At 35.0% G+C, this 25,434-nt stretch overlaps 1 protein-coding gene across 7 annotated transcripts in view; it reads right to left on the minus strand.

The window, feature by feature from the left end:
- Nucleotides 1–24: 24 nt before the first annotated feature.
- Nucleotides 25–25,434, minus strand: part of LOC117426668 (sodium-driven chloride bicarbonate exchanger-like) — a 49,696-nt gene continuing 24,286 nt past the window's right edge. For 5 of the 7 annotated variants that reach the window (XM_059033743.1, XM_059033742.1, XM_034044537.3 and 2 more), the window contains 19 exons: nt 22,995–23,083; nt 17,371–17,528; nt 16,624–16,711; nt 14,293–14,439; nt 13,638–13,738; nt 12,754–12,928; nt 12,421–12,554; nt 11,954–12,199; nt 11,729–11,834; nt 9,127–9,288; nt 8,550–8,663; nt 8,073–8,234; nt 7,239–7,490; nt 6,430–6,498; nt 6,008–6,181; nt 5,675–5,797; nt 5,387–5,454; nt 4,907–5,017; nt 25–2,572 (listed from right to left, as the gene is read on the minus strand). In XM_059033743.1, coding sequence (XP_058889726.1) covers nt 2,494–2,572; nt 4,907–5,017; nt 5,387–5,454; nt 5,675–5,797; nt 6,008–6,181; nt 6,430–6,498; nt 7,239–7,490; nt 8,073–8,234; nt 8,550–8,663; nt 9,127–9,288; nt 11,729–11,834; nt 11,954–12,199; nt 12,421–12,554; nt 12,754–12,928; nt 13,638–13,738; nt 14,293–14,439; nt 16,624–16,711; nt 17,371–17,528; nt 22,995–23,083 — 2,558 coding nt within the window. In that variant the 3' untranslated portion in view covers nt 25–2,493. Of the gene's footprint in view, nt 2,573–3,858; nt 3,898–4,906; nt 5,018–5,386; nt 5,564–5,674; nt 5,798–6,007; nt 6,182–6,429; nt 6,499–7,238; nt 7,491–8,072; nt 8,235–8,549; nt 8,664–9,126; nt 9,289–11,728; nt 11,835–11,953; nt 12,200–12,420; nt 12,555–12,753; nt 12,929–13,637; nt 13,739–14,292; nt 14,440–16,623; nt 16,712–17,370; nt 17,529–22,994; nt 23,084–25,434 lie in introns of those variants that run through there. The other 2 variants (XM_059033746.1, XM_059033747.1) reach the window with 2 other exon arrangements.

The following is a 25,434-nucleotide window of genomic DNA, read 5'->3' on the forward strand; positions in this document are numbered from 1 at the left end:
TTTTAGTCATAAATAAAAAAAAAACAATGTTTAAAGAATTTATTTTCGTTCACATTTACACATTATACAAAACCTTAGTAATAAATTACATTATGCAGTGGTAATATTGTTAAACAACAGATTAACTATAGTAAACTATAATACTATATTTCTGTATTCCATACTGTGATATTTCTTTTAAAAAAACTAAAACTGATTAACATAGAATGCACATAAGCTAACAATGAGTTAGTAACTAGAAGTATAACGCTCATGTTAATTTGTTTAACAAAAATGCAACACATTACTTCACACTTTTACTACAATGCTTAATTTGAACTATATAAGATATTGAGTCGTAGTTACGATAACATGTACATTTAATACATATAAAAGCTTTGTTCAGGAAAAAAAACAAAAACATATATAGGCATAATCTAATTCCCAGAAAAAAACATTATCATTCAGTGTAAAAAAAATATAGAAATGTACTGCATCCTTAGTGCATATTTATTTGTCTGTTCCACTAAACCCTATGGGCTAGATTCTCAAAGCTTTTATTTTTTCAGAAATGAAAATGCAATAAGGTTTTAAAGAAATAAACAACTCTGACATTTGTAATTAATCTTATGTTTATTAATTATTTTACAATGGTTGTTTTTCCTTTCAGAAAAAAAGTATTAATTTTTGTTTTTGTTCTAAAAGTAAAATGTTACTATTGCATCTTTATACATAGATATATTTAACCCTTTTTTTCCTGTAACAAAGACAGTGGTATTCTTTACTGTAGCTAGCAGCCTTTATTTGTTATGCGTTTACATGTTTTTGTAACAAGAATATCTTATTTTAGACAAAAATACTGAATAATTGTTCATTTGTTTCTTGTTGCTGCCATTGTTTTTTTCTTCAAGACAGTTTAATGTGCAGTATTACGCTGTGACTGTTTGAATTAGTGATCCAAAACATGACAAGAAGAGACACTGAACGTAAGAGCAGGTGGGTGACATACATTTGGCTGGCACTAAAGTTGCCACACCTGTTAGCTGGTCAGAATAACTTTTTAGCTGGGAAAATAGTTTACTCAATACATTTAACAAAATACAGAACAATCCTTTGCATTTAATTAGTATATCCAAGTTATTATATATATATATATATTTATTTTATTTTATTTTTTTAAGCTTTAGTCGCTCACATGGTCACAATTAATATTTATCTGTATATTTTATTTTAAAAAAAACAACAGATTTCTTGAAGTTCAGTGTTTTAAAATTACAATTGAAGACTAGTAATAATGAAGTGTCTGACAGTTAAGTGTCCTGTTTAATTTATGAAAACATACTGACTATAAGCATACTGTACAACTAGAAGCACAATTTGCAAGGACACTTAACAGTCTATTCTAGTAGGCAAATTACCATTCACAAAACACACTAATTTACCCCAAAGATATTAATTTCATAATCTTCAATAATAATTTACCCCAAACATGTACTACATTATTATATTATTCAACACACACTTTGTTTTTTTTTTGCAACTATGAACTTAATTGAATTACTCATTGTTGTGTGCTGCACAGGCATTAAAAAAAAAAGACTAATTAATATCGAAATACTATTGCTGAAAATGTACAACCGCAGAGCAATATACTATTTATGATACTATGAAGTGTGGTGTGTTCAGTGATGTAAGCTGTTAAACATATCTCTAGCCACACATGAAGCTAAGCTAAACTACTAAAGTTGGAACAAGAAAGACATTGCAGTCAAGCATGTGAGATGGTGTGTAGTATTTTTTATTTTAATTGAGTCTCACATATTAGTAAATCGGAATAGATGTTCTGTGCACCTTTTGCTTTAAAACATGTTTAACAGACAATACTTAACCGTAATTGTCATAACTGTGTGCAGTATATTGGGAAGACTAATATCACAAGTGGGCAACACTGTTAGATATTTGATAGTACATTTCATTTATGGGATTGCAACTTTAATTTAGTGTACTCTCTGACTATTTTCTTGTTAAATTATAAAATATGTCATCTAAAATAATTGAAAATCGCACTTGATTCACAATATATGAGAATGGTCGGTATTGCATGGTCTTTTGGAAAATGTATATATAAAACATACAAAATACATACAACTTTGTTTAAAAGTAAAATAAATCAAATTACACTGTTTATAAGCAACAGTTAACTCTGTAGTAGAATTAACAATTCCAAATGATTATCAGAAAACATTTTCTTTCATCAGCAGATATGTTCTTTAAAATTGCTGGTATAATTTTACATTAACAGACACAAACAAAACTACATGTATTTTAGCGGTGACTGTATGTTTTCTAAAACAAACATACAGGTACAGTTTTAGATATATTCAAATATAACTTTACACAATTTACCTATAGACTTACATGACAAAATATACATACTGTAATGAGGTCTACCCCATATACAACTGGCACACTGTTGTCTTTCATGTGAAAAAAGCAATGTAACTGAGGAATAGGTTATAGACATGTCTCCCTGTCAATGCCTTTCCCTGAGTCCGCTTTCTTCTCCAGTTGTCCTCCACTACCAGAGTTAAAGCTAGAAAAGAACAGAAGTATTCATTGATACAATGTAAGAACACTTTCCCTTTTATATACTGAGTTATAACATACCTTTCAACTAGCCAAGATTTTGAGGTGAGGCCTAAGCTGGAAGTTTAAAACCATATATGTTGTATGTTCTAAAAGAATTGCTTTTCTAAAAAAAAAAAAAAAAAAAAAAAAAAAATGTGAACACTATTGGTAACTTATAGGTTATTCATTAGTGATCATTAAGATATGTCTCCCTTATTTATTGTTCAGACAGTTGAGAGGTATGATGGGGGGACCTTAGACAATGTCTATGAAAAAGATGTTCTTTTTTTTACCTTCCTCCCCCCCCCCCAAAAAAAGGTTTCACATCAAAATCAATGCTTAATGATACATCTTTCCATACTGATAGCAAAATAGATGTCATCTTACAGAACTGAATCTTCCACTAGCATTGCTGAGGCATACAGGAATAGCATGCTAATGAACTGCAAGTAAGAATAAAGAAAAGAAACAACATCATGCAGATGAGTATTTAGGGGTTATCAGAAAATGATCGACACTACCTGTCACCTGCCTTTTATTTATAAAGTTTTAGGTGCATGCTTTATTAGCTGCTCCAAGTGAAGCTACAATATATACAGAACCAACACAAATTATGGAAACAAATGATTTACATCAAGACTACTGTAGGGGTGGAGATTGTTTTTCCTCACTAAATACCTTGGTATCTCTGAATAGATAACCGTCTCCTATTTAAAAACATTTTAATTCATCTAACACATAGAATTGTACTCCTAAAATGTTCTTCTCTTTCTTGGTAAGCAGTAAAACTGTACACTGGGGGGTTTCACTCAGATTATTGCTCACTAAATATCTTGGTATCCCTGAATTAAAAAAAACCTCTCTGTTTTAAACTTGTGAGACTGATTGTATATTAGAATTCTTAGTATATTTTTAAAGAGGAGACGTTTTTCTATTCAGGGCTACCAAGATATTTCGTATCTGAGTGAGGTTATCCGGCAACAAACGCCCCATTCCCAGTTGTACTGCTTTCCTAGACAAGGGGAGCATTTCGGGGTATCACTCTACTTGTGGGATGTCTTACTCATATTCTGAATGTTTTTAAAGAGGAGACGATTATCTGTTCAGGGAGACCAAGATATTTAGTTGTTTCCACAAGATAGATACATAGATACATAGCATTTCACCACGCTACCGTATGTTCTTTGGCAGGGCTCTATACTGAACATGAGCAAAAAGACTGCACAGGGAAGAGAGGGAAGAGGGTCTTACCTTTGGGAAATCAGCTTCTATAGAGGTTAGGAAAGGGAGCTTATGATAGAAATGGAATGAAAAATTAATTCAAGAAATGTGTTAATTTCATCCCATCTTTTACAATGAAGGGGAGAACAGTATGCTATGCTTCATCAATAACAAGATAGTTGTGAAGTTAGAAAAAATAAGATTCACATACTAACTATAAAGAGTACCTAATTATCTCATAACCCATTGAACATATTTTTAGTAAGCATGTTTAATTAAGGCTCTAAACTAATAAATTAAATGTTTAAACCTTAAAATGGTTAGATAACGTTTGCACAATGAAAAATTAAGCTTGATTTGCTATTTCTAGTCATCGTTATATTTTACTTAGCATAATGTATTCAACTATGGTGGCTTACAATGCATCCAGATACTGCAAAAAATATGAAAATAAATTCAAGATACTCATAAAACAGTACTTTGTTGGTTAAAGTTTTAGTAAAATACAGTGCTGTTTCGATATTTGTATCTTTCTTTACTTTTTAAACATTTAAGCCGTTAGAGCCTTAATTATAATGACATCAGTTAAGTATTATATTCCCTTACGGCTCAAATGTTTTCTCTCCCTACAGATAGAATTGCATAGAAATGTGTAGTAAATCAAAATTAAATATTTTATATGATAGAAATGTAATTTGAATGCTGCGCAATTATTTATTGATACACTGAGTCACATAAACTGTTTAAAGGCACAGCTGCTTATCTTTCTTTAGTCCTTAGCCATAGCGCATATATACTTATTTATATTTATATATTTATATATTTTATATTTTATATTTTTAATTCATTGAATTGAGTATATATACTTTACTACTCCATGGCTATTGAGATGCACAGCTCAGGGTCAGAGCTGGGCTGGGCTGTCTCATAAATTTGAATATCCATTTAAAAAATTGTCTTATTATAAAATGCATCAGCTGTATATATTTCCAAATTATACCCTTTACTCAGCCTGGTAATTTGATTATTTGTACTGCATTTCTTCCAAATAAATGAATGAAATAATCAAATTCAAAACCTTTTAGAGGACACGTCTTTGTTTTTTGTGTTTTCTGTGTTCATGGTGAGAGTCTTCCACACAGACGTTTTGTCCATTTCATCGGAAATGTTAACCATTGCAGGATCTTCCCTGAAAAAATAAAAATAGCATTTAAAGCAAGTCATTATTTCTGCCAAAAATACCAAAACAGACTATGTACTGTAGTTTACTAACAATGGGGGAGGTGGTGGGAGCCACCCTGAGTAAAAATCACAGGTTGATTCATTTTGAAGCCCAACAACAATAAGGAGCCAGTGACCTGATCACTACCCTTTCCCAACTTGTATTCTCTGTACAGTTCCACTTTATATCCAGAACATGCACAAATTCTACATGTACTTTATTTTGAAAAAGTTGCTCTGGTGTAAAAACCTTGACATTTGCTTAATCTCTTGTGTGAATATGACATTCTTATCTACAAATTACTACTATTATACTTTAAAGTACAGCTTGTCTTACTTGTAATTTCCTTCCAATGGCAAGTGGATTATTCCCTCGTCTTCCATTGCCAGCATACTTTGTTCTTCCTAAACAGAACAGTTAGTCCAACATTATCATAGCTGCCAATCCTGAATCTCGATCAGACACTGCATATACAGGAAGTAGTGTTTATATGCAAAGGAGTTAGTGGATTCCCTTTGAAAGGAAAAAAAAACAGACATGCAGCCTTACTGCTGACCATAAGCACTATACAAAAGCTGTATTTTCCTTGAACATATTTATGTATAGCATATGACACAAAATTACCTCTCGTTCTGCATCATCTAATTTCTTTTTCTTACTCTCTGGCATTAAGTCATCCAGCCAGCTCAGTTCTCGCTTTGTGAAAAAACAGTCCATCAGTTTTCGAATAAACACCAGTGCTAACACCTAGGAGAAAAAAAAAATAAACAAAATTAATATTTCTGTAAGTCACTTTAAACATACACTGTATAATATATACTGAAATCTTATCACTGTATACATAAATAGTGGAGAATCAAAAGGTTAAAAGGTAAACCTTACCCAATTAAAGTGATACCTTACAATTCTAACTTTTGCTCGTTCAGGTTATTTTAGTAATTGATTTAAAATATGTACCATCATTGGAAAGACGATTGCAGCCCTTGATGTCTTTATCACCCAAAGCAGGACCAGACAACTGAGCTGGATTATAGTGAAGAGATGGACTTTCCTCAAAGGAACATGCCGCAGGTAGATGAAATCCGGCTGGTGCTTGGCTGGCATCCCAAAGAGTTTTAAACGATCAAAGAACTGTAAAATAATTCACAAGCTGATTTAAAAAACAAAACAAAAGGTTCATAGGAAAATACTTCACAAAAGAAGAAAAATAAAGTTCAAACAAAAACGTTTTTTTACTTGATTATCATATTACTTAAAATAAGCGTTTCCCAGCTTTGGTCTTTCAGTTGTTATGAATTGTGTAGTGATATACACTGAAGATGCAGACTGCACAAGACGGAGCAGATCCAGTATTTTCATCACTTAAGATATGCAGTTACCTGAATGCCTCTTAATGATGATGCTCCCATGTAAAGGAACACTCCATACAGCACAGGCATTGGAATAAACTGGGAAAGAAAAAACAGTTCATTATTTACGCTGTGATACATCCATCTGCAGTATATTTAGAACATCTGTTTTGGCTGATGTAATACTTGGAATATCATTTCCCTGTTTTAAATGCTTTTAGGACAAGTACCACATATCAGGATGAATCTTGGAAATACCTTTTTTAAACTTTAAATATGTTTCCTGCAGACTATTTTGAACAATTTCACAAGGTGCTTTAGTGGGTAAAGTCTTTCTTTCTTAGCTCTCGTTTGAGTGACAACTTTCTTGAAAGTTCGCTAACTTTTCTTTTGTTCACTGTAGTTTCAATTCCTGTGCAGCATGTATAAGGATCCCACCAGACCCCACCAAAAACTGCAGCAGGATATGTGCAGCAAACAGTTTCATGTTTCAGATGGGGTTCCGATACATGTAGCACAGGTGTTGGCAGGTAAAATGGACGTCAAATAAAGTCTGTAATGCTAAATTTATTAGATGATTTTTTTTTGGTCTATATAATTGAATATTTGTGTTGCTTCCACTCTGGCTGCTGTCGCTATGGACCATTTGTGATGATTGTTCATCCACATAGTTACAGCATCACAGCCATCCATGAATCCCAGTGAAAGAGAATGGAAGAAAGAATCCAATGGTCATATAATTCTGTAGTCTTAAAAGCTAAGAACAACAGTGCCAACGACACCAGGATTTCTCACCTCACATCTTTTAAACAAGACCTCCAACCCAAGAGAAATCTTACCTTCAGCACTGAGGTCATGAACACAGATGAGCCCATAAGCACAAAGATCATCAACCCAGTGAACCTCTGTTCCCGAATTCCCAGGAATTTGGGTTGCTCCCCTGGGGCTGAACATTCGGATTCCAATTTGAGGCTGTTCACATGGGATATGGAGAGAACAGTGGCAGCCACAAACCAAGGCAATCCCATAATGGAGCACACTCCCAGCATGATTCCCACTATCAGCAAATCGAGGTGGTACCCACAGCCTTTCTGTTTCAAAAGAAACATGTTTTTCACTTAAGTCCCTTTTGAGATGCACTAACTCATTCACAAGGGGGTTCTGGGGACAGCTATCAAACACTACCCTCATACTGTAAATACAACTATCTAGCTAAATAGACTTTTAAACCTAAATCTGTAAAACTATAAAAAACTGGAATAAAAATTAAATATATAGACTGTCATTACAGGATACAATACAGTGCATTGTTTTCTGCTTTTATTGCTGCATACAGACTGCCGTGATTTTATAATCATCAGTCACAAAAGATGCACTGATACACAAAGAGGTACATTTATTCAGAAATATCTAGCTATAATGCTACTTTTTCTATCAAACTTTTTCTATTAAACCAGAAATAGGTGGACAAGCACCCCCACACCCCTTTTTTGTAATAAGGGGCTTGCATCAAAATAATTTAAAAAATAAGGTGTTTTTAAATACTGCTAAATATATATTTCTATGAACATATTTTTCAACAGTGACTTTTCCATGACTTACTGTATACACACACATACAGGTACATACAGTACACTTAAAACTAGGAAATACTGGATATGTATATTAAATACCTTTAGTTTGTGTTCCTTTCTGTTTATGATGACTGCTGTAATCTGCTGGTCCATAAAGATTAAAATAGTGCACAGCAAAGCGGGAATCACAGACACCAGTGCAGTCCACCATGGATTACGACCCAGTGGGTTAATAAGCCAGCCTCGGTCATCTCTGGTAGGCTGAAAAAGATCAAATCACAATTAAAAACACATTGTGGAATATTAGTGATCTGCATAACAGCAACGATAGCAATACCGCCTTGCAGAGTATGTGCAAAGCCTTAAATTAGGATAATACTACTCTTTACATTTTGTAGAGCTTCACTTGAATTTGTTTGAATATCAATTGATTTGCTTTCACTGTCACTGTATCACAGTTGGGTTTGTTGGTCGATTGTTGTTTGTTTCTAGTCAAAAACACAGAAGCAGGCCTAAAATAACAATAGTCATGACCATGTTGCCTTCCTTATTCTAATAACATAATGTAATGTATACCTTGAATTCGTTGGGAACCTGAAGTTTCGGTGATGGTATCCCAAGGCCATAGTCAACTAAAACCATAGTCAAGATGGTGATAAATACAGCAAAGTCACTGATAATTGACCGCACCTGGAGAAACAGAAAGGCCATTTTTTAAATATAAACACTGCACTTAACCAGTATTAATACAAAAAAAAATGAAGGCACAATAAGCTTAACAATGAAAGGAAATACTGGCTTGTCTACCTGAAAATGTTCACTAGGGGGCAGTAGCATTCTATAGCTATTGTCTACACCCTTATAAAATTGACCACAGTATTTGTGTATGGTATATGTACACTATTCTCTACAATGCTTACTTATGCTTAGCCATGCTTTCACTGTGCTTTATTACACTTTATTTTATGGGAAACCTTTCTAAGGGCAGGCTGATTTACTTGGATTTGCAGGAGGATCAGTGTCCTTCCAGAACCTTCAATGGTATGTTTAATAATAACTAAATTATTTTATACATTATTACTGTAGATATAATTACGATAGATATAATCAAGTATAATCTGCGCTTTTAAAAGATGCATAATATTTAGTATACCTTAGTGGGGAAATAGCGGCTGGTCTTGAAATCCTTTAGAAAGGCAGACATTATGACTGTCGAGAAAAAGAGGACAACACACCAGAAGAGAACGTCTGGGACGTAAGGACCATGGGGCCCACAAGCATTTCCGAGAAACTCTCCATGTTTCTCTATGCATGCCTATGAGAAAGAAACAAACAATATTCTGAGCATACATTTTAATGGAGTAGGTTCAACAAAGGGTAATGTTATTGCAGGTCAATGTGTACAAAGTACAGGTCTATCCATCATCATAATGCAAAATCTACCCCCCCCCCCCCCACATGGCAATGACCTACTTTTGTGTATTATTGAATTTGTTCTCATTCAAACAGTCCCACCAGGCTACATTATGTGTTACTTTCTCACAAGCAAATCTCTTTTGTTCAGTATCTTGCAGGACATTTGTACAGTTCTTTGTTCGATTTAGGCTGCAGTTCTGTCCTTAACCTAGATTTACCTAGACCACTTACACTACTGTCGACAAAAACAAAAATACCTTCATAGACTCTGGAGGGAATAAAAAATACAATGATGTTATCCTCTGTGTAATTTATTACTTCTCCTATAGTCCAGTTGGGGATTTTAGTGTTTATTTTCTATATCTCATGTTTACTGCATTATTCATGTTCCAACAAATGTTGTTGCATGCTGCACAGATTGTCACTATTTTGAAAAGACAGAGGCTGTAAATCTCGACCTCTGTGTAGCTAAGTAATAATAACAATGAGTTTCTATATTTATTTGAACATCAATGAATATCTTCCCATAATGTCTCCTTTTTTTGGTGGTGTAGCGAATTGAATTGGGTTTCTACTCTTGGCTCCTCTGAAAGCATTTATGTGTCTTATATAACTTGTAAAACAAACACCAAAAAACAGCCTGTATCCCTGCCTCACCCTCACTTTGACATATTATTAAGAGGGGACAGAAATGAGTTTAAGGACTTTCTTCTGTCTGTCAATTCAGTGAGCCAAACTCCTCAATGAGGCCCAAACTAACGGGTTATGCCCCCATTCTCGTGAATACCTGACAGGTTGACCTGCAATCACCTCTGCTGTCTGCCAAAGTGAACAAGACGCTTTCAGTGCAGATTGTCTCTATCACTAGCCTACAGGGCACCTAAAAGGGCATTTAATGGATGTTTTATTTTTTATGATAATTATTTTGTATTACTAATCCATCATAATCCATCCCGCATATCGTTAATCTCTTCTTGTTGTCTGGTTCCATCTGGGTGTACATGCTGTTTTGCAACAAGCACAGCCCCCATTCCCCTGCCCCCTACCAAATACCCCTGCCCCCTACCAAATACCCCTGCCCCCTACCAAATACCCCCGCCCCCTACCAAATACCCCATGTACAGCTATACAAACATCATTTAGATCTATTATTTAACATGTTATCAAAGAAACTACAAAAATGGTATCGCAAAAGTCTACCGGAAGACATAATAGTAGTTAGACATTTTGAAATGTCAAATTTTTTAGATTTTTGTCCGTTTTTTGTTAAGTATATGGAAAACTACAAAGCGGTATGTAATTCAATATGGTAATGTAACATTATTCACCAGGTTTAATTCAACGCTATGAAGCAAACTGTGTAATTGAGGCTGTGTGGTCCAGTGGTTAAAGAAAAGGGCTTGTAACCAGGAGGTCTCTGGTTCAAATCCCACCTCAGCTACTTACTCATTGTGTGACCCTAAGCAAGGCACTTAACCTCCTTGTACTCTGTCTTTCAGGTGAGATGTAATTGTAAGTGACTCTGCAGCTGATGCATAGTTCACACACCCTAGTCTCTGTAAGTCGCCTTGGATAAAGGCGCCTGCTAAATAAACTAATAATAATTCTATATGGTGATGCAAAACTTTTGGCCGTATATGTATAACATGTACAGTATTTTTCTTGCCTTCTTTTAAAACAACAAGACAACCTGAACAGCCACAGGCAATATTCTTAGTTTGCATCTGCCTTTTTACTCATTACTATGTCATGTTGGAAACAGTGTGGTAGTGCCCTAATTAAAAGAAGACCCCGTGTTAAACCAAAAATAATTTGAATAAACTTGCATTTCATTCTGAATGTATTATTACATTCAACAGGAGTACATGGCATGTATACCCAAAAAATACAGTCCAGATTAAAAATGATTTAGATAATCATATTTATGTTTCTGTTGCTTGTTATTCAGAAAAGTACAGCATTTAATTGTATTTTCAAATCTCTACATTTTACTTCTATACTGCTCTTTCTGTAGATGCCAGTTAATTTGTTAATAGCTGAAACCAGATTTTCTATGTACTTCTTCGGTTACCTGAAACTTTTTTTGTAATAGTGCTGTAATACTTTCCTGAAGTTCAATACTACAATACTCCTTGATTAGCCATACTAAGAAGTGGATGACTAACAGTAAAAACAATGAAAGCATTAACTAGAGCAGCACTGACTTCTTTTTAATATGCTGGTTAAACCTTTTAAAAGGTGAAAGCTTGAAGAGTCCAATTTCATTATATAACACAAAAACATATATAATTGGTCTGTGCATTGATGACACAATGTTATTTAATGCATTTAACACTTACATGCACATCTAGAGACCCCCAAGTTACATCTGACACAGTGATGTTTTGCGAGTCCCAGTACTCCAGAGTATTATTACTTGGGTTTGTTGGCTCAGTACATACGCATCTGCAGGAAAAAGCAGATACCAATTACAGGCAAGCTTGGTTTTACATAATACAGGGAATACATTTTACAGGGTATGTCACATTTGTATTAGAGCTAAAACGGTAGCCATTTTTACTTACGAATATTGTGTAAGCGTCTCCAATTTGTTGTTCATGTTGAATGGATACGTTTCACCAAGGTGAATCAACTTCTCTAGGGCCTCATAAATGAATATAATACAGATAAGGGAAGCAAAAGCTTCTTCAGTGAAACGGGTTATGTAACACACCAGAGAACTTGCATCTGTGGCAACGAGGACAATGCAAAGAAATGCGGTCCAGAGTCCTATGCATGATCTCAGTGAGAGGTAGGACAAGTCATATTCTCTGCAGAAGTAATAATAAATACAACACTTTAGGGATATGTACTTTCAAAGAAACTGCATCATTGCAATGGTCTGTTCTTTCTAGGCTTTTTCCATGCTATGGTAAATTAAAAAAAACAAATATGACCATTTCTTTATTGAAACTTGAAATGTACAGTATGGCATATTCAATATCCTCCACTGAATATTATTTATTTTGTAGTTGTAGTGCAATAGACTTACTTGCAGAATTTGAACAATATCTTTTCAAACACTAAGACCGGCCCAGTACTGCCTAATATTGTGAGGGGCTGCCCGGCAAACAAAGAGTAGGCTATTCCAGTCATGGAGGCTCCAAATAATGATTCAATAGCACTCTGAAAAAAAGAAATACAAAAATGAATGGACAGCATACAGCGAACTTTCCTTTTTTAAAATACTGGGGTCTATTGATCTAAATATTACTGTTTTTAAAGTAATTAAAATAAGCAGATTTGTCACAAATAAGTTCAATCATTCTGTTAGTTAACCCCAATATCTCTTAGTTTTTTCAGAAAAGTGTGAGAAAATACTTACTATGCGACCTTCAGTTGCTTCTCCCAGTAGCCCGCCGAACGTGATTACAGGTGACATACAAGCACAGTACAGAAAGAGGAATGAAGCCAAGCACTGAAGACTGAAGGCATCAGTGTAGTCAGACAAGTAATGTGGCACTTTTCTTTTGATATCGAAATAGAGCCCGCCAAATATCCTACAACCAAGAAAACAAGGCATTCAAATAATGGCCCAAACAGTCACAATCCAGCCAAATTAATTGGATGTGAACTTAAAGGGAACTGTCTATGCATAGAACAGATGTTGGCAAAGTAACAAAAGTTGAAAATGCTATCCTGCAAAGTCTTCATATTCCACCATGTTTAAGAGATGTTAAGGCATGTACAATATTAATACCTGAAAGTCTGGTTTGCAGTTAGCATTAGGAAAGCTAAATACTAAGAAAATGTGAAATAAAGTCATTTTCTAATGTGCATACTGTATGTTAGACGCACACCTCTTAATGTAATCTGCCTGGAAAATGAAAACAAAACTAGAACAAATCTGTGTAAAGATTCAAATGGCCATAACAAACCAGTCTAGACATATTTTGTTAATACTTGCATGGATGCAGTTAGAAGCCTTTTTTTTTTCAGATAACACAGATGAATAAATCTGTTTAGATGCCATCAATTGTCAACTCACAGATTCAGCAGGTGATATATTTTATTGTTATAAATCAGTTGGGCAAATCCTTGTGTGTCAGGTATTATGGTTTAATCAATAGTCAATTAAAACAAATATCTCCCCCTCCCATTAATGTTTTTCAGTATTTCAAACAGCAATGGAACAAGAGAATCACAAAGCACTTCTGACTGTAGAGTGTCTGATGTTCCAGAGTGAATATCCTTGAAATGGTCACCTACATTCCAGTTCGCTCCAGCTCTGGCCCTCCATGACCTCCGACCTCTGGTTCTTCACCCAGTGCAGCTGTGCCATTTGGAACTGCAGGAATCTTACGTTTCTCCTGTTTTACAAAACACATTAAATTGTGGATTGTGCGTCTACTGTCAATTAATAACTGACTCTTTAGAGGGTACTACAGCTTTGTTAATGGCAAAATAGTGGGGATTTATAAAAATAAAAATAAATCTGTTTTGCATTACAAAAATGTCCAGTTTGCACATTACAGTGTATAGACATCCTTCAGGTTTCACTGAAAATGTGGGAGCTGAGATCAGTCGTCTCAGCCTTTTCAATGGTTTATTGTGGCTTCCCTACAGATCTACATTCATTCAATTATTGTATAACTATACACATAATATTAGGGGCAATTTTCAAAGCTCTTTATATTTATTTCAAAAGGTAATATAGTTTTCACCCTTTTAAGTTCCAACCTCAAAATTCAACTAAGATTAACTTTTTAATTAAACGCCTGATGTTTTTTGTTGTTGTTATTTTTCTGTTCTATTTTTGTAACGTGTTTTTCTCATTACTGATGTAATTTAAGCACTGAAATAAAAGCTGAAAAACCACCACGAATAAATAACACTTTTGAAGATATAATTAATTGTTAAATACCTGAGAGGGTACATTTTTTGGTGGCTCTATTCTGATTGTTGGGTCCCACTCCCCTGGTGGGAGCACAGTCACTTGATCAAGAAATTCATCTATTCCAGCACCCAAGTCATTGCGATCTTTGGCTTTGTATGCAACATCATGGAAAACCTGTAGTACATGGGAAAATTTGAATTTGCATAGTTGCAGAGTTATATTTGTCACTTCATCAAAACCCATCCATTCATTTGGCTGCATCATTGTAATAGTGTACAAAAAACAAGTAGTACTGCATGGCTCCGAAATACTTACTTTAGAACCTCTTTCTTAGTTTTGGAATGACATCGTAAACACAGAATTTGAATATCGTCCCAGTTCCCATGCACAAAAACAAACAGTTACAGACATACAGTGTAAAAAACCCCCCCAAAAAACTGCTTTTAAAATATGAATTCTGCTTTGCATTTTGATTGCTCTTATTTGTTAAATTGGCAGCAAGTCAAAACTTCAGATCTGGAAATGTGCCCAGATTGTGAAAAGCAGTTATTTTATGAGCAGTTGTAGTTTGGTTTGGATTTGTCAACAAATGAAGAAGAAAGGAACCACTTTGCCTTTCATGAAAAGAACATTGTAGCCAGCACAGTGGCACTAACACGCTCAACATCTGCACGCAGCCTTGAGTTCACTTGATAAACCAAAGACGTGACTTCATTATCAGAAAACATAATTCTACTGATAAAGCAGATTTTTAAAACCCTCTTCATCCAGGCTGAAGATAACAAACTGTGATAACATTAGTTTAGGCTTTTTACTGAAAAGAGATGTTTTAAAAAAAATCCAGTTTTAAAAGATAAGAGATAAATATATAAAAACAAGGTATTTTTATGAATAAATGTTTAATATTACACATACATTCAATATTGTAGCTTGAAAGTTTAGCTCAATATTGCACCTAAATGTATCTGATTGTACCAGCTGACATCAGTAAATACTTGTCTATCCCATGCTCTATGTTAATAGTTAATATTGGCACCAAGCAGCTGAGCCATGGTCAACCTAAAATTCGAGAACACTCGACTATTTCCCTTGCAGAACTGAAAGTACAGCCTGTACTATATTAACAGTTTCACACTTTGCAAAGGCAGCTCAATATGTAAATTAATCATCTTGTTACAGCATCAAGAATCTTGTGCCAATTAATCACAGCTGCATGCAACCCCATGAAAAGCATTGCACACATCAGATAACTTCCTACACAGGTCATAAACTGAATCTCTGAATCTCATCCACTCAGACCTGTTACAAAGTCAGGTACGAGAACTGCTTCAGTGTCGTTTCAGAACATCTAAAAGACTCCTGGGGAGTTAACAAAGTTTCATCAGCAAACCAAATAATCCTCAGAGGCTTGAGTCAAACACAGCCAAACCAGTGTCCTCTACAGGCAGGTTAGGGTGATGTCATCCTGGGCAGACCCCAGAGCAGTTCTGATTGCCCATTACGACGCAAAAGAATCTCCTTTTCTCACAAAGTGCAACCTGCCTCTCAAGAGTTTCAAAGATGTTTGCTTCTCGAAGGCACTGCCAACAAACCTCCCTTCAGTGTTGTTGTCCAGAACTGCAGATCTGTGCAGAACTGCGGAAATCTGCGCTACAAGAACGCCACCACTGTACTACTTCAGGATGAGAGAAGTGTGGTGTATCGAACTGATTGTGACTGATGTTGTGATGATACAATTTGGCGACTTCTTTCTCTGAAAATCCCCGTTGTCGGCAGTGAAAGTCACTAGATTTGTCGCTAGACGCTTTGACAATGTTTTTGTCGCTAAGGAAACCCAAAAGTCGCTAGATCTAGCGACAAAATCACTAAGTTGGCAACACTGCCTCCCTTGTGATCAGGTCAGGACACAGGAAGTTAAATCTAACGATTTGTTAATATGTTGTCCTTATTAGAAAAGGGAATTCTCTATGGTTTTTATGGTGGATCAGGGCTAGACCTGAAAAGCTACCTGTGGAGACAACTGTAAGAGTAACCTGCTACAGCTACATTGCCAATATCTGCCCAAATAAAATGACAAAGGTTTTAATAAGAAAATCTTATTATCTATTTTGTTGGGGCTTATATCAGACTTGACTTTCCCTTAAAGAGTATCATGGCAATTATTTTTATTTTGTTTGATGCTAAGTTAAAAGGTCTATTAAAATTAAAGTTTAATAATACAATCTTAACAAGCTAGTTTTGTACCGGATTTCGCCAACAAAACACATGTAGCCAGAATTTAGAAATCAACAACTACTAGCACTAGTTGCTAGGTTACATCTGACTTCAGATCATACAAAATGTAATCGTTGCAATTACCTCATCAGTCATTAGAGTTGCAATCGACCTGCCAATCTCATGGTATTGCTGACCTTTTCCAAGTGGCCCCAGTAGAATAAACAAGAACCTTGAATAGAATACAGCAGTAAGGATAAATATCTATATGGTTTATTTTACTCTTCCACCCCTCTACTATCCTTGTGTACATTGCACTCATTCCTGTCTGCTTCAGCCTCATTAAATCTGCCTGGAACGCTCCTATTATGTAAGACTGGCAAGATAGTACAACCATTCTGTCTGTGGGTTCAGAGAGAGATTACTCCAAGGGGGTTGTGGGTGTGGGTGTGAGCTGCATTTGATCCCAAGCCCATAACACACACATTTCTGCAACCTTTTCTTTTCCCTAAGGGAAGTCTCTGCATCATGATATCTATTGACTATAAAGATAAATTAAAAGAAACAGATAAGGGCTTATTGGAATATCTCCACCGGTAGTGACAGTATAAGCTCCTTAGGTTCTCCACATTATAGAGTTTCTAGCAATGTTATCACTAAAGATTCAGGTTTCCATCTTCTTAAACTAGTATCCTGTAAATAATATATTTCTTTTTAAAAGTTGCAGGGCTATAGAAACATAAATGACATTCCAAAGTGCTACATATTGTAAAACACAGCTTACCACATTTGGTTTCTGTGGCAACATTTTTTCCGATATTGTAGAACATTTACTTTATGAATATATTGACACTATGGAATCCAGTTTAAACATGGAATAGCAAAACTCACCTTGTTGGAATGGGAACTTCAGCCAGTCCTGAAAGAAGGACTGCAGGAGACAATCGGACAAATGCAACTACAGGGCAATTTAAACATTCAAGTTCGCCAACTAAAATATTCGAAGCTTCAGCCCCTGGAGGAATCTTTTTCATAAAGTGCAGGTCAACCTACAAAAAAAGAGAACACATATCTTACTTAAAACGTAATGTTGTAAAAATACAATAATCTTAAATGTTTAGAGTAGTTTAGAGGGTGACTCTTAAACCAATATTGGGTGATTTTTATGTCATTTATTATCATCATAATCAGGTCATTGATAGCAAGCTAATTTCAAGCAAACAAGTAAAATGTCATACAGTAACTACCTAACATCACCATGAAGCACTGGGTCGACTGTCATGTTGCCTAATGGTTACTTAGTGTTCATACAAGTGTTCAATTACCAAAGGATCAAAGACTCGCCCCTGCCCCAATATGCAACATTTAGAAAGTAATGAGGCCATACAGTAAACGCTGAACTGAGTGGTATTTATCTTCACTGCTAGCCATGGATATGCCTGAGATCAAGTCATGTATTTGGTATTTAGCAATTAGACTTGGCAGGTAGCTTTAGTACACAATGGTGAACAATGGTTGACACACTGCACCACTGGAGAACATTAAGCCTTTATGGTAGTACCCTCTGTAATGCTTACAACCCTCTTCCCTATAGTCGCTACCTGACAGATTTCACTGCTCAACGTTGCAGATTTTAAAAATGTTTTTGGAGCAACTATGTGGGGATCCAATGCCTTTCAACGTGCAATTATGCCCAAAGCTCATTGCATCTAATTTAGCACCCCTCTTTCATTCATATGGCTGTTGGTCCTGTTTTGGTGCACTGAATGCATTATACATGTATTAAGAAGTGAACTGAAACGTGCACTACAACCTCACATTCTAGTAGGAATCTGGGACAAAGAAACAAGCAGATCTTATTCAAAGCAGAGAACCAGGACTCATTAGTGGCTGGTATATGTTCACACAAACTGAAAACGCAAGGGAGATACCAAGATATAAATAAGTGCACTGTTGACCGGAGGGTAGAATTCAGGTAAGATAATACATTACTGTCCCTTCAGTTTTAAGTTTATTTTTCATGCTTAATAAGAAAAATTCCAAAGCAAAAAAGATGTATGTTTGTAGTTATGTAAAAAATAAATAAATCTCAAAACAAGAAATGCTAGAAAAAAGAAAAGCTCATCACATTCCTTTTTACAGCATGCAGCTCTTCTAAAGCAGGCCCCAGCTCTCCTAATCTAATTGGTATTCTGCTCCTGCCTCACTGATCTGCACTGCGTCAAAACTAATAGTTTGCCATACATGTCAGCCAGAACACTGGAGGAACAGAATAGCACTGCCCCGGATGGCTTTGATAACAGTACACTGACTGAGAGCTTAAAGATAAGAGAATCTACTCAGCCTTAATTTGTTATATACCAGCATTTCAGGGTGATGAGATCCCAGAAACGTAGTATATATAAAATGAAACAATTGTATAACCTACTCTTTAAAAATAAGAATTCCAAGATTATCTGCATAATCAAACATACACCAATAACAATAACATATTGTGACCCTAGATGCATATATACAATAGAATGCATTTTGTATTGTACAATATACTCATATAGCAAAAGGTAACCATATATACAGTACTGTGCAAAAGTTTTAGGCAGGTGTGAAAAAATGCTGTAAAGTAAGAATGCTTTCAAAAATAGACATGTTAATAGTTTATATTTATCAATTAACAAAATGCAAAGTGAGTGAACAGAAGAAAAATCTACATCAAATCAATATTTGGTGTGACCACCCTTTGCCTTCAAAACAGCATCAATTCTTCTAGGTACACTTGCACACAGTTTTTGAAGGAACTCGGCAGGTAGGTTGGCCCAAACATCTTGGAGAACTAACCACAGTTCTTCTGTGGATTTAGGCAGCCTCAGTTGCTTCTCTCTCTTCATGTAATCCCAGACAGACTCGATGATGTTGAGATCAGGGCTCTGTGGGGGCCATACCATCACTTCCAGGACTCCTTGTTCTTCTTTACCCTGAAGATAGTTCTTAATGACTTTCGTGTATGTTTGGGGTCATTGTCATGCTGCAGAATAAGTTTGGGGCCAATCAGATGCCTCCCTGATGGTATTTGCCTGTACTTGAGGAGACCATTAATTCTGACCAAATCCCCAACTCCATTTGCAGAAATGCAGCCCCAAACTTGCAAGGAACCTCCACCATGCTTCACTGTTGCCTGCAGACACTCATTCGTGTACCGCTCTCCTGCCCTTCGGCGAACAAACTGCCTTCTGCTACAGCCAAATATTTCAAATTTTGACTCATCAGTCCAGAGCACCTGCTGCCATTTTTCTGCACCCCAGTTCCTGTGTTTTCGTGCATAGTTGAGTCGCTTGGCCTTGTTTCCACGTTGGAGGTATGGCTTTTTGGCTGCAAGTCTTCCATGAAGGCCACTTCTGACCAGACTTCTCCGGACAGTAGATGGGTGTACCAGGGTCCCACTGTTTTCTGCCAATTCTGAGCTGATGGCACTGCTGGACATCTTCTGATTGCGAAGGGAACTAAGCATGATGTGTCTTTCATCTGCTGCAGTAAGTTTCCTTGGCCGACCACTGCGTCTACGGTCCTCAACGTTGCCCGTTTCTTTGTGCTTCTTCAAAAGAGCTTGGATAGCACATCTGGAAACCCCTGTCTGCCTTGAAATTTCTGCCTGGGAGAGACCTTGCTGATGCAGTATAACTACCTTGTGTCTTGTTGCTGTGCTCAGTCTTGCCATGGTGTATGACTTTTGACAGTAAACTGTCTTCAGCAACCTCACCTTGTTAGCTGAGTTTGGCTGTTCCTCACCCACTTTTATTCCTCCTACACAGCTGTTTCTGTTTCAGTTAATGAATGTGTTTCAACCTACATATTGAATTGATGATCATTAGCACCTGTTTGGTATAATTGTTTAATCATACACCTGACTATATGCCTACAAAATCCCTGACTTTGTGCAAGTGTACCTAGAAGAATTGATGCTGTTTTGAAGGCAAAGGGTGGTCACACCAAATATGGATTTGATTTAGATTTTTCTTCTGTTCACTCACTTTGCATTTAGTTAATTGATCAATATAATCTATTAACATGTCTATTTTTGAAAGCATTCTTACTTTACAGCATTTTTTCACACCTGCCTAAAACTTTTGCACAGTACTGTATATTTCTCCCTAAACTGGATGAATCAGTTCTTATCCACTGTCACCATTGATCAGATGATAAGATTATGTTACTATGGATCCATGTTTCCTTGTTTTGCAGTTGTTTTTTTGTATGGGATAAAGACATTGTCATCTGTTCACGATGAAATAATGTTAGGAATAGAGATTACTAAAAATGGGTGAGACGTATATATTAATGAATCATATGTTACTGTATATGTAATTACAGCCACATAAACATTTTTGACATGTTATTTTTGGAAGCCTACTCGCAGTTTAAAAAGTACGTAAAATAATGTAGTGTACAACTGTTTTCTCTCGTGAGACAGTCAAGACCTCAAAACATCACAGCCAACTGTACTCTAAATGACACAAGGCCATGGCTGTTATTCAATCAGCCTCAGAAAGCTTGAAGAGAAAATAGTTACCACTTCAACAAACCCGCGTCCAAAGATTTAGCAGTCCCAAAATCTTAATCTGAAATTAATTCTGTTTCAATGTAAGGCATTCACACTCTTTTCTAAAATCCCTGTAACTTGATGCAGATCAGATTTGCTTACTCTGCAGTTTCAAATTTAGAGACTATTGCTTTTCATTTCAAGGATTAATGTTCAAATACAACCTGCAGTGAAATGTTAACCTCTTCCAACAAAGAAACAAAGGGAATAAACATTTCAAATAAATGTTTTTGTAACCATTGGAGCTGGTTGTTATGGAATGGCCTGAACCAATTACACACGATGCAGTTATTTTTTATCAAAAAAAAATAAAAATACCCAATACAAATTATACCATGGCATCCAATTTGAATAATGCACTGAGTGCTAATGAGGGTCAATATGAAGCAAGCAATACTGACCCCAATTACCAAAAACAAGTCTGTAAAGTCACATTATCGAGCATAAGATTCAGTAGAGTAGCTGGGAACATAATGTACCTGTTACTATAATATCTCCTCAGTTAACACTGCTGTAAGCCATCAGTATTGAAAATGGCATTTCATCTATTTTACCGAACCTTACATTTCACTCTACAGCACGCATATTTCTTGCATAGCGTATTGACATGAATGGATGAATCTCCAATAAAAAAAAAAAAGTGTATTCAGGAAACAGATCTGTATAAAAACTTTTAGCAGAGAGCATTACAGCCTTCATTAAAGATTGTTTCATGTTTTTGAATCACAATTGTAAGTACATTTTAAACTTGTTTCTGCTACTGTGACACACATCAGAACAACACCGAGAACAATTTATGAAAGCTTAGGCTTTAGACTACAGTATTACAACTACTGACAGCCTCTCAAAGGACTTCACATGGTTGATAATAAATGTATCTTTGAGCACCAGTCAATAAGACAGTTGATCTATTTTCTGTCTGCCAGCACAAATAATCAGTTGTACATAAATGTCAATTCTCCCCATAAAGGCTTGATTTAGTTTATTCACAAGACTATTTTGTTCAGCTTTTTTATGAACATGATTTCTATTAAAATGATTGTAGTCTTAGCTACAGGTCACAATCCTTTATTATGATTAAATTAGCGGTCATGCTTTATTTTAAGGGCCACATTTTAGTTTGTTAACTGTTAACAAACATTGTTAATTTATAGCTATGGGTTAATGGGTTAGGGTTAGACTTAGGGTTAGGGTTAATAAAAACCTGATTTAATTTGCTAAACATTACTACAGTAACAATTTGAACCGATTTCAAGCATATGATCGACTGGGTATTGATCATCCATAGGGCTCTGGTGTTTGATTGATCATCCATAGGGCTCTGGTGTTTGATTGATCATCCATAGGGCTCTGGTGCTTGATTGATCATCCATAGGGCTCTGGTGTTTGATTGATCATCCATAGGGCTCTGGTGTTTGATTGATCATCCATAGGGCTCTGGTGTTTGATTGATCATTCATAGGGCTCTGGTGTTTGCAGTTTTAGCTGGCCTATTATATATTATTAACTAACAGTTAACAGAAAATGAATGTACATTAACATGTTTATTAGCTGTTTGTTAACAGTTAATAAACCAAAAAAATAAAGCGTGACCAAAGTGTCATCTCATGGTACTGTAATACTAAATCTTATAATTCATATTTAACACAAATAGAGTTCTGTTTTGCATATAAAGGGCACTGACACAATCTAACACAATATATAATACAATTGGCAGCTTATTCTGACTTTACTATTAAAAATAATTTGTAGTGTTTTAAATGTATTGCTAGCTACCAACCAGTGTGTAAATCTGAATGAGCCCCTCCACTGTCTCAGCTCTAGATGTCTAGAAAATTATTTGAATAAATAAATGTATTTAGTACATACATATATTTAGTGTGTACACTTTTCACAATAAAGAGGTCCATATGTTTCTCACCTTACTAAAATCAACAGTACTATTTTCTCGGCTGACATCACCTCTGCCCTCCGTATTGGCAAGTACAGATTGTGGAGAAACCATCTGACCTGTTTAAAAAATATATATTTTGCAATTATTCTCAATGCAATGAAGATATCAGGTATTATAATTATTTATTAACAAGCACTGAAGTGAGGATAAGCACTGTAGGTTGTGAATCTTAACAAACCACAGCCTCAGGAAAAAAAAAAAAGAATCTTGAATGACATTTTACAGCTAGTTTGTCATGTTTATTTGTTTAGGGGAAAATCATTTTGAAAATGTTCTGAAAAGGACATTCTTTAAAATATAAGTCTATTATTTACTGGACAAGATAACTACACTAGCTGTGCCAATATGTGGTGGTATTGCTAAGATTGACAACCCCCTTTAAAACAGCTATGCTGGAATCACATACAGCATATTTTAAAAGGGCTTCAGATGACTTTAATATGAAGTACAGCACTCATTTGCTTGAATACTGCGATACAAACATGACATTAGTTCAAAGTTGACAGCATGACATATCACACGAGATAAAAAACATATATAAGTATGCCATGCAACTGGACTAATGTCATCATTTCATCAATGCAGATACAAATGGCAGCTGTCACCAAATGTATGGAATAGAAAAATATACAAATTATTCATTCCAATCAGTAAAAACACTGTATTCAATCCAAACAGTTCCCTTTAGAATAGTGACAATGTTTTAAAAGCAATCCAAACTACCACTTGCAATTAGTGAAAAAGACTATAATTTCAGTTCATCTGGGCTAAACATTTAAAGTATGTGTATAAAATGTACAGGTCATTCTGCAAACGAAGGGCATTCTCAACTGCAGATTTCATGTTGCCATGTCATTTTTAAACCCTCTTTGTGACAATAACATTTATTCAGGGCAAACTAGGGAAATGTGGTATCCATGCAAATATATATCGAAAAAAAACACTGGTTGCTTTGTTTTTATGTAGCAAAAAAGAAAAAAAGAAAAACAAATGAACATTTATGATACTATTTCCACAATATCAAATCTCACCAAAGTGTTCACACACACTTTAAATGTTATAATAGTATGATTGCAGTTTCCATTTTGTAAAACTAAATCAAGACCTAAGAATTATAGGTAAAGAGTTGTCAATGATTAATCAGAAAGCAATCTTTATTTTTTGTTTAAATTAAATTAATATTTACAAAATGAGTCATGGATTAATGAAGCTGCTTGGTGGATGTGAAAGGATTGCATTTTAAGATCATACTATATTAAAACAATAACGCTTTACATTTTGTTCCCTAAAAATAATTTCTATTATACTGTATTCCAGTTTAATCATTTTTTGGTGGGATACTGTTTGCAAAAAAAGCTTTTAGTGGTATTCTAAAAGTCTATAATTTAAGATAAACAAACTGATGAACTACTGAAAAACTAAAAGATTAGTCATTGTCACCAGTCAGGCAAAGTAAGAAAAAATATATATATATATATATATATATTTTGATTTCTTTTACTGGTCACTCCACTTCCTTTAGTTTATTAAGTGTTACCACCTATCTTACTAAATTGTTAACAATTGTTTAATTAAATGGTTAATTATCATATTTATAAAGCTTTAAAGAGTACTACTGTCTTTAAAATGCCTTTAACCTCTAAGGTACACAAGGAGTTCGTAAAATACATTTGAAAATGACTCAAGTATCACGAGGAAACTGACCATTTGGATGACCAAACCAAAACTGTCAGAAAATTTTAAACTCTGTTTTGTTCACTTCATTGTAAAAATAAGAAAGTTCTGTGTGACACATATGTCTCGTCTACCTTAAAGGGTTAAATAAACTGAAACTCATTTCAGTGATACCATCAACTGGGTAAAGTCATTATATTAACTAAACATTTTAAGCACTAACAAACAATGAGGCATGTTAGTAAGCTGGTTATTAACAGTGAATAACCTAAAAAAATGTGACCAGTAAAATGAAATAGTACCATTTTCTTCTCAATATTTCCAGAGAATGTGAAAGTGCAGGCAAGTCTATAGCACTGCAGTACTGTTACGTGTCGCTATTATGTGTGCTGCTATAAATTATTTCAAAAGAACCATATGATCATCTTGTGGCAAGCCAACTGAAAAAATATTGTGTTTAAATGTATTTACTGAAATGATCCTTCTAAAATGTTTCTAGATTGTATAAATGAAACGGTTAACACTATTTGATCATATTTGTAATTATGTTTAATACAATGGCAGTCTTCTTGAATGGATTTTGATGTTTTGCATGACAAAGACTACTTGTTGATACGTTTGTCTAAATGTTTAATTTAGTTTCTTCCATTACCAACACCGGTACATTGATTCAGGGTTTCAAGTAAATATAGAATTAGCAAAATAAATCTTTTTTTTTTAAAAAGTAAAATCA

Source organism: Acipenser ruthenus, chromosome 11, assembly GCF_902713425.1.
Source record: "Acipenser ruthenus chromosome 11, fAciRut3.2 maternal haplotype, whole genome shotgun sequence".
Classification (NCBI taxonomy): domain Eukaryota; kingdom Metazoa; phylum Chordata; class Actinopteri; order Acipenseriformes; family Acipenseridae; genus Acipenser; species Acipenser ruthenus.